This window comes from Mobula birostris, chromosome 4 (genome assembly GCF_030028105.1).
Source record: "Mobula birostris isolate sMobBir1 chromosome 4, sMobBir1.hap1, whole genome shotgun sequence".
In the NCBI taxonomy this organism is placed as follows: domain Eukaryota; kingdom Metazoa; phylum Chordata; class Chondrichthyes; order Myliobatiformes; family Myliobatidae; genus Mobula; species Mobula birostris.
Window position 1 is genome coordinate 10,668,121 of NC_092373.1, and position 10,039 is coordinate 10,678,159.

At 44.3% G+C, this 10,039-nt stretch overlaps 1 protein-coding gene across 1 annotated transcript; it reads right to left on the reverse strand.

The window, feature by feature from the left end:
- Nucleotides 1–371: 371 nt before the first annotated feature.
- Nucleotides 372–7,020, reverse strand: LOC140195838 (extracellular calcium-sensing receptor-like). Its single transcript, XM_072254475.1, has 5 exons — nt 6,751–7,020; nt 5,207–6,040; nt 4,406–4,633; nt 1,365–1,488; nt 372–1,279 (listed from the first exon to the last, which is right to left on the reverse strand). The coding sequence occupies exons 1-5, from the start codon at nt 7,003–7,005 to the stop codon at nt 372–374; spliced, it is 2,349 nt and encodes a 782-aa protein (XP_072110576.1). The 5' UTR covers nt 7,006–7,020.
- Nucleotides 7,021–10,039: the final 3,019 nt, after the last annotated feature.

Consider the following 10,039-nt stretch of genomic DNA (forward strand, 5'->3'; position numbering starts at 1 on the left):
AGTCCCTTTAGCATTTTATAGGTATTGCAATGGATGGAATGTGTTTAGTGTAAATTTGAGATCAGAACCCGTTGGAGGAGAAGTTTCGACGGCTAAAGTTTAATCATCAAGACACCATAAGAATAAAACGGACATCACATTACTGTGGAAATAAACGTGGCAACGATTAATGTGGTCGAGGTCCATATTAAGGCATTCCAACTGTGCAATCTAACCTTTTTGGAGAATGTCTTAAATGATTTTAAAACACTGAATTTCAATTGTCACAGATGTAACCTGCTGATACACGAAATTAAATAATCAAAACTACGTTTACTGATCCATAACTACACACACCTAAGTACGAAATGAATATGAATGTACACTAGTAGTTACTGTGATGTCCCTTTAGCCATCATATGTTTCTTTGTATTAATGTCCGGTTTCAGTAAGATAATGTAGCATTTCGGTGCAAATATACACACAAGCAGACCGAAGCTCGATGCCCAGATAGCAAACACTTCAACAGCCACAGTGTACTTTCCTGGAGAGCTCACATAGGCCGGAATAAAAGTTATCCAAACAGCGGAAAAGATCAGCATGCTGAAGGTGATGTACTTGGCGTCGTTGAAATTGTCCGGGAGTTTCCGAGCAAAGAATGCAAGCACTAAACACAGGACAGACAACAGAGCAATATAGGCCGAGACTACGTAAAAGGCGGTCCATGCGCCGACGTCACATTCCAGAATAATGATGTTCCTGTAATAGTTCATGTTTTTCAGGGGGTAGGGAGGTGACACACTTAGCCAGACAATGCAAACTAAACCTTGGAAAAATGTAAGGAGGAAGACGCCCAGACGTTGCTGCGCCGGCCCAAACCATTTCATCACACTACTATTCGGAAAAGTTGCTTTAAATGCAACCAATACAAGAATGGTTTTGCCCAAAATGCAGGAAATACAGAGAGCGAACACAACTCCGAAAGCTGTGCGGCGCAATATGCAAGACCAGCCGGACGGTTCTCCAATGAAGGTGAGCGAGCAAATGAAGCAAAGCAGGAGGGCGAAGAGGAGCAGGAAGCTGAGCTCGGAGTTGTTCGCTTTGACCATGGGAGTGTCTCGATACCTGTAAAAAATTGCAGCTGTGGCCGATGTAAGACACATTCCCACAAGAGCAAGCGTCACTAATACAAACCCTAGAAGTTCTCGAAAGGAAAGGAACTCAACATTCTTGAGGACACATTGGGTTTTTGCTTGATTGGGCCAGTATTCCGAGGGGCACTTGATGCAATCTGTGGCATCTGGAAATTAATTATTTTATGAGACAACCCGTGTGAGCACAGAAATGGTGAATTGAGAGATATTGCTGTGCATCTCAACACTTACCAGTGACGTTGCTAATTTCACCATCTGCACAATCTGTACAGTCAAAACAACATATCGGCTGCCCTTTCCGGCTGACTCTTCTTGTCCCAGGAAGGCAGGGTTCTGAACAAATTGCTCGGGGGATCTGAAACAACAGAAAACATCCTGACTGTATTTGCTTTATTGGTCGTTAATATCTCCATGCGCATGATGGAGTTTGAACTTTTCCAATATTGTTCTCAGTCCACAAAGACTCCCCGAATCCGACCTGTATTTTCTTCAAATACTTTTAAAAATGAATTTGAATTGAATTGAATTGACTTTATTTCTTACATCCTTCACATACGTAAGATGTAAAAACCTTTATGTTAGATCTCCGTCTAAATGTGCAATGTGCAATTTAGAGTAATTTGCAATGAATAGTATGTAAAACATAAAAGTCAATATAGCACAGAAATATAATTGTGTGAGTTAATCAGTCTGATGGTCCGGTGGAAGAATCTGTCCTGGAGCCGATCGGTCCTGGCTTTTATGCTGCGGTACCGTTTCCCGGTTGGTGGCAGCTGGAGCAGTTTGTGGTTGAGGTGACTGGGCACGCCACTGATCATGCTGGTATATTTATGCACCCGTCTCTGTAAATATCCTGAATTATGGGAGCTTTACATCTACAGATGCTCTGGGCTGCCCACACCATTCCCTGCAGAATCCTGGGATTCAGGGACGTACACTTCCCATACCAGGCAGTGATACCACCAGCCAGGATGCCCTCAATTGTGTCCCTGTAGAAAGTTCTCAGAATTTTGGGACTCATACCAGACTTCTTCAAATGTCTGAGCTGAAAGTGGGGCTGTTCTGTTTTTCTTCCCCCACATAGCCGGTATGTAAAGACTATGTGAGAACCTCGGTGATGTGTATGCCGAGGAACTTAAAGCTGTTCACCCGCTCAACCCCAGACCTATTGATGTGAATAAGAGTTAGCCTGCCTCCATTCCTCCTGTAGTTCACAACCAACTCCTGTTTTGCAACATTGAGGAAGAATTTGTTTTCTTGACACTATAGGAAAGATGTGGAAACCATAGAAACGGAGAAACGGTGCAGATGAGATTTACAAGGATGTTGCCTGGTTTGGGAACAATGCCTTCTGCGAATAGGTTACGTTAACTCGGCTTTTGTTCCTTGGAGCGACGGAGGATGAGAGGTGACCTGATAGAGGTGTATAAGATAATGAAAGGCATTGATCGTGTGGATAGTCGGAGTTTTTTTTCCCAGGGATGAAATGACGAGCACAAGAGGGCACAGTTTTAAGGTGCTTGAAAGTAGTTACAGAGGAGATGAAGGGGGATGTTTTTTTCCGCAGAGGGTGGTGAGTGCGTTGAATGATCTGCCGGCGACGGTGCTGGAGGTGGATACGATAGGGTCTTTTAAGAGACTCCTAGACAGTTGCATGGAGCTCAGGCAAATAGGTAATTTGTAATGTAAGGACATGTTGGGCCCAGCTTTGTAGGTTTTCTACGTTTCTATGAGATCAGTATCTAAGGGTGATAACTTCTTCTCTGTAGGCTGCTTCGTTATGATTTGACATCAGCCCAACCAATGTAGCCAATTTAATTAGCAGTTTGGAGCTGTGGGTGGCGACACAGTCATGGGGATACAGAGAGTGAAGGAGGAGGCTTGAGACACAGCCCTGAGACGCACCTGTGTTGGGACCGCTCTTACCACCTTCTAGCAATCTGACAGGAAGTCCAGGATACAGCTACACAAGGCAGTGTGAAGGCCGAGGTCTCTGAGCTTGTGGTCGAGCCCAGAGTTGAATGCTAAACTGTAGTCCCAGAACAGCATTCTCACATAACGGTCCTTCTTCTCCAGATGTGTAAGGACGGTGTGCACATCTGTGGCTATTGCGTCAACTGTCGATCGGCTGTGTCGGTAGCCGAATTGTGTGGGGTCCAGTGTTGTTGGTAGCATGCTGGAGATGATGTCTCTGACCAGCCTCTCAAAACTAGTGCTTGTTATTGAGGTTAGTGCGACAGGACGCTAGTCATTCAGGCATGTTACTTTGATTTTTTTTAGGTACCAGAACAATGCTGATGTTTTGAAACACGGCGACACTTTACACTGGGAGAGGGAAGGATTAAAAACGTCTGTAAACAGGCCTGCCAGTTGTGCCAAGCATACTCTGGGTACCCATCCTGGGATGTCGTTCCGTCCTGCAGCCTTGCATATGACATTAAACTCGACTTCCCTTTTGAACTATTTCGTACATTGAATCAGGAGCATCGCTTACTCTGTTTGTAAACGAGGATCTCCATCCATCCCACCCACCACCCACATACAGCACACCGTCACGTCCCAAAGCTTTACCATTCATCCCAGATAAACTTTGAAATAAAATTGCTTCTGAAGCCTTTTTAAACCCTAAGCAGCAGTTGGAATAGCAATGGATGTATTTTCGTGGAACTGCGACCAAATTAAGAACAGAGAATTAAAAGTCTGTTCCAATTCTATACAGGAATTATATGGCTAAAATATAAAACAAGATTTTATTCAGCAGCACTGTCTTAAAGATATGTAATTGTCATAGCGGGAGGAGTAGAACGTGTTGTCTCGCAAGGACTCAATGAAAGAAGATATTGTCACATTGCTCTTCATGCTCAGACAGATCACGGCAGATATACGATCTGCCACTTCGCCACCACCTTCGATTCCATTCAAATACCTATATGACGTAATCTTGAATATACTTGACTTGACCTCCAGGATCCTTCAGGGGCAGAAAATGCAGGAAATTCACCAGCCACAGAGAAAAAAAATGTCCAATAACATCATTTTAAAATGATCAGCCTCATAGCTCGTGTGGCAACGCGCTGTTTGAGGCTCCCACTGCACAAACCATTTCTACATCTGCGTTAAGGTTATATATTATATGTTTGAATAACGTCATCCCTTGTAATGCAAGAGTATTATTTGCAATAATCGCATCTATTGCCAATATCACCCATATCACAAGCATGCAACTAATTTCCGTTTCCCAAAGTAAATTAATTGTAAATGAAGGGCCTTACCGTATTTCCCTCCGTGCTCCACATGATATCCCCGATATTAATCATCAGTTCGTGACCTGGCGGAGCCGTGCCATCATAATACCCAATGTTTATAATGTCAACTCTACCCTTCAAATTCGTTTGCAAGTTCACGAATTCGTATCTTGGCACTGGGTCTCCATTTACATCAAAGTATACGGTTTCACCCGTCTTGGCTGTGAAATTCACTGTGCGCAGGTAGTGCAGTAACTAGGGTGAAATAAAGCAAGGGAAGCTTATTATTAACCGGATCGTAGATTCGTTGAATGTAAGCACAGGCGTACAATAAAACTGTCATCAGACCACACTTGGAAAATTGTGCTCAGTTCAGGTCCGGTTGCAAATAACTAATACGTGAGTACAAAATTTTGAGGAGATTGGAGGACGGCATAGGGGGCATCGTTGGCAATCATTTTTTTACACAAAATATTGTAGGTGCATTGCACGCGCTGACAGGGACATCTAAACTATTCCTTGATTAGTGCATGGATGACAGAAAAATGGAGGGCTACGTGGGACAGACTGGTTGGATTGATCTTTGTGTAGGTTGTGTAATCGGTACAACTCTGAAGCACCTGGATGTATCGGAAAATTTATGATATACAAATGTGTAATATTTTCTGAGAACGAAGGTTTAGCGGTTATAAACGGAAATGGTGACTAAAGTATAATGGACAGTGGTTGAATGCACAGAATAATGGAAGAATATCAGCTTCATCTGTAAGCATACCTGTCCCTGTTGTTATTGAGGCTCTTGGTTTAGCAAAGGAAGTACAGCCCTACCTGCCACGGCTGGAAGTTTGAAAGTTGCGCACAGGTGTTATTCGTAAAGGGTCCGTTTCCTTCTTCGCAGGTTAACATATCGCGGAGTGCGTGAGCGATGGAGTATACAGCTTTGTACACGTGGTAAGAGCTCCCGTCCATTATCGCCGGAAGATAGTTATTTTCTATGTTATCCATTTTCTCCTTCCCTGAGCATTGCCGAATAGCATCTGAGGAATTTCCCGGGCTTGTCCCGTCGTCTGTAGTAAAAGAACAGGTGAATAAAGTTTCCCAAAACTCAGTTACCAGAATATTGCCAGGAAAATTAGAAGGATGGACGTTATGAAGAAAAGCTCTGAGATCATCTATCTCTGTCCTGCGTGTGGCCGGACCTATAGTCCCGGCGAGATAAATTGCCCTTTCTGCAGGCGGAAGAAGATTTCTTGTCACCCACCCTTCACTTCCAATCCACTGAATACCGGTTACATTTTGACGCCAAATCTCGTTCAACAAAATTCTCATATCACCACCTTGGACAAAGGCCACGACTACTTTAGTAGACGCCTGTTTAATCACCTGGACAATTTTACTGATTTTTTCTGGCGGGTCGGTCCTGTAAAAAGACTCAGAGTAGGCAATGCAAACCCCAGACTTTTCCACATGTTCCACAAATCCTTGCATTCCGAAGTTACCGTAATCGGTATTACTTCTGATCGTTCCAATCCATGTCCAGCCAAATGTTCTCACCAATTCAGCAAGGAGTTTGGACTGGTACTGGTCGCTGGGAACGGTTCTCAAAAACGTGGGGTATTCTCTCTTATCGCTGAGACAGGAGCAGGTGGAGTAGTAACTAATCTGTAGAGAAGGAGATAAATTAATCAGTACCTGGATCTGACTTTTAACTATCAGTGACTGATGCACCAATAGTGTTTCATTCCGATAGCCTTTATCTACCACGTAACTGTAATTTTTAGAATACAGCATGAAATATAGAAAAAATATATAAAATCATTAACCGGAAATTACTGGCATAATATACAATTTTTCATAAACTACTTACTTATTACACCACAAGACACTCACTTAAGTTGAGTTGGGTAAATACGAATGCAATGCGATGGCCAACCTTATACGGAGAAAGTGATGGTGGCCTGAAATACATTGCCAGAGTTGGTGCTGATGGCAGAAGCGTTTAAGAGGCTTTCAGAGAACTGATGAATATGAACGTTGAGTAGTCAATAGATACTCTTTATCTTATAGTTTAGGCTTATGTTGTTCTATGTTCTGTGCTCTGTGATTCAGTAAAACAAAATTTAACAAAGTCTAGAATTATGTAAGTAGAATATATTATTATGAATAAAGCATAATCAAAGTCTGGCGGATTTTGACTATTATAAAATCGAAAGGTATAAAGTATCATTTTACTGTGTTTTTACGATTAGTTGAAATTATGTCAGATCCCCATTTCCTTTCTGTCCTGACATGAGAATAGCATGCTCATGTTTGGGCTAACAAAGTGACTTCACCGCAAGATTAAAAATGCTGTCAGCTATTTGATACATTACCAGCGGAACCCCAAATAATCCGACTGCTCTTGCGGTTACGATGGAGTGTGTAGATTTATCGCAGCCAATAATGGCAGCGACCTTAGAGGAGCCTCTACATTCCGGATATTCAATTGAATCTTCTCCGTTGATCAACTCTAGCGCTGCTTCAGACGCGATCGTGGGGGATGAGCAGTCATCGAGGATTTCATACCCCAGTGCGATCCCCGGCAAGAGATTCCCATTCCGATTTATTTCTTCAATGGCAAAAATCATCGTCTGCGCCAGTCGGAAGCTTTCAAAGCCAAAACTGTGGGATAAATGTTCGAGAGCACGTGCCCATTACACTCAGCAGTGCAATTAAGCCATTTTACACATTGAGTCTTTTCGGCTAGTTGATTATCTTCTAAACTTCTAGCAGGTGTCATGTCAGCCTCCGCCCCACCGTGGAGGAAACAACACAGGCTTTTCCATCATTTCCTTCTATTACAGACACTTTAACCTATGCAGTATCCCGGTAAACCTCTGCTTCACTATTTCTGAAGGTGGTTGGGTGACAGTCAGAGTGGGGAAAGCGAAGGTGATTGGACAGGTAGTGCAGAGCACCCTGTAGCCATTCCCCTGAATAATAAGTTTACCGTCCTGGCTACTGTTGGAGAGGACAACCGACCAGATGTGAGCCACGGTGGCAGGGCCTCCAGCACTCAGTCTGACCCTGCGGTGCAAAACGGTGGGACGGAATTGAGGAGAGTTTTCGTCACTGGAGACTCTATAGTCCGGGGTGCAGACAGGAGATTTTGTGGACCTGAGAAATACACCCGCACAGTTTGTTGCCTCCCGGGTGCCAGGGTCCGGGATGTCTGTGACCGGGTGCACGACATCCTGGTACAAGAGGGAAAGCAACCAGAAGTCATGATACATGTCGGCACCAACGACATAGGCAGGAAGAGGGATGAGGTCCGAAAGTGTGAGTTTCGGGAACTAGGCAGAATGCTGAAGAACAGGACCTCAAGGGTGGCGTTCTCAGGATTGCTACCAGGGCTACGTGACAGTGATGGTAAGAATTGGAGGAGATGGCAGTTGAATGTGTGGCTGAGGAGTTGGTGCAGGGAGCAGGGTTTTAGATTTTTGGATCATTGGGATCTCTTCTGGAGAAAGTGGCACCTGTACAGATTGGATGGTTTGCACCTGAACTCGAGGGGGAGCAATATCCTTGCAGAGAGGTTTGCGAGCATGGTTCGGGAGGGTTTAAAATAATTTGCAAGGGGGATGGTACCCGCAGCGATAGACCAGTGAAATAAGTGCATGGAGTAAAGCCAGATCTAACATATGGAGAGGCTTTGAGGAAAAAGAAGCAGAATAAAGAGTGTAAAGGTAGTAAGGTAGAAGGGCTGAAGTGTGTGTGCCTCAACGCAAGCAGCATCAGGAACAAAGGTGATGAACTGAGGGCTTGGATACATATATGATATTGTGATGTAGTGGCCATGGCAGAGACTTGGCTGGCAGCAGGGCAGGAATGGATTCTCAATATTCCTGGATTTCAGTGCTTTAAAATGGTTTGGGGGGGGAGGGGAGGAGGGGGTGGCATTTCTGGACAGGGATACTATTACAGCTACAGAAAGGGTGCGTAATGTAGCAGGATCCTCTTTTCAGTCAGTATGGGTGGAAGTGGGGAACAGGAAGGGAGCAGTTACACATTTGGTAGTATTCTATAGGCCCCCTGGTATCAGCAGAGATACCGAGGAGCAGATTGGGAAGCAGATTTTGGAAAGGTGCAAAAATAACAGTGTTGTTATCATGGATGACTTTAACTTCCCTAATATTGATTGGCACCTGATTAGTTCCAAGGGTTTAGAGGGGGCAGATGTTGTTAAGTGTGTCTAGAACGGATTCCTAACACAGTATGTTGACAGGCCGACTAGGGGGAATGCTATTCTAGATCTAGTATTTGGTAACGAACCGGGTCAGGTCACAGATCTCTCAGTGGGTGAGCATCTGGGGGACAGTGACCACCGCTCCCTGGCCTTTAGGATTATCATGGAAACGGATAGAATCAGAGAAAACAGGAAAAATTTTAATTGGGGAAGGGCAAATTATGAGGCTATAAGGCTAGAACTTGCGGGTGTGAATTGGGATGATGTTTTTGCAGGGAACTGTACTATGGACATGTGGTCGTTGTTCAGAGAACTCTGCAGGATGTTAGGGATAAATTTGTCCCGGTGAGCAAGATAAAGAATGGTAGGGTGAGGGAACCATGGGTGACAATTGAGGTGGAAAATCTAGTCAGGTGGAAAAAGGCAGCTCACATGAGGTTATGGAAGCAAAGATCAGATTGGTCTATTGAGCAATATAGAGTAGCAAGAAAGGAGCTTAAGAAGGGGCTGAGAAGAGCAAGAAGGGTGCATGAGAAGGCCTTGGCGAGTAGAGTAAAGGAAACCCCCAAGGCATTCTTCAATTATGTGAAGAACAAAAGGATGACAGGAATGAAGGTAGGACCGATTAGAGATAAAGGTGGGAAGAACGGCCTGGAGGTTGTGGAAGTGAGCGAGGTCCTCAATGAATACTTCTCTTCGATATTCACCAATGAGAGGGAACTTGATGACGATGAGGACAATATGAGTGAAGTTGATGTTCTGGAGCATGTTGATATTAAGGCAGAGGAGGTGTTGGAATTGTTAAAATACATTAGGACAGATAAGTCCCAAGGGCCCGATGGAATATTCCCCAGGCTGCTCCACAAGGCGAGGGAAGAGATTGCTGAGCCTCTGGCTAGGACCTTCATGTCCTCGTTGTCTACCGGAATGGTACCGGAGAATCGAAGGGAGGCGAAAGTTGTCCCCTTGTTCAAAAAAGGAGGTAGGAATAGTCCGGGTAATTATAGACCAATGAGCCTCACGTCTGTGGTGGGAAAGCTGTTGAAAAAGATTCTTAGAGATAGGATCTATGGGCATTTGGAGAATTATTTTCTGATCCGGGACGGTCAGCATGGCTTTGAAGGGCAGATCGTGTCTAACAAGCCTGATCGAGTTCTTTGAGGAATTGACCACGCATATAGATGAGGATACTGCAGTGGATGTGATCTATATGGATTTTAGTAAGGAATTTGACAAGGTTCCACACGGTAGTCTTATTCAGTAAGTCAGAAAGTATGGGATCAGAGGATGTTTGGCCAGGTGGATTCAGAATTGGCTTGCCTGCAGAAGGCAGACGGTCGTGGTGGAAGGAGTATATTCGGACTGGAGGGTTGTGACTAGTTGTGTCCCACAAGGATCTGTTCCAGGACCTCTACTTTCCGTGATTTTTATTAACG

Coding starts and splice junctions, on each gene's coding strand:
- LOC140195838 (XM_072254475.1), bottom strand. CDS start 7,005: ATGATTTTTGCCATTGAAGAAATAAATCGGAATGGGAATCTCTTGCCG. Junction 6,041..6,750: donor GATTATTTGGGGTTCCGCTG/GTAATGTATCAA, acceptor CCTTCTCTACAG/ATTAGTTACTACTCCACCTG. Junction 1,489..4,405: donor GGAGCACGGAGGGAAATACG/GTAAGGCCCTTC, acceptor CTGTTGTTTCAG/ATCCCCCGAGCAATTTGTTC.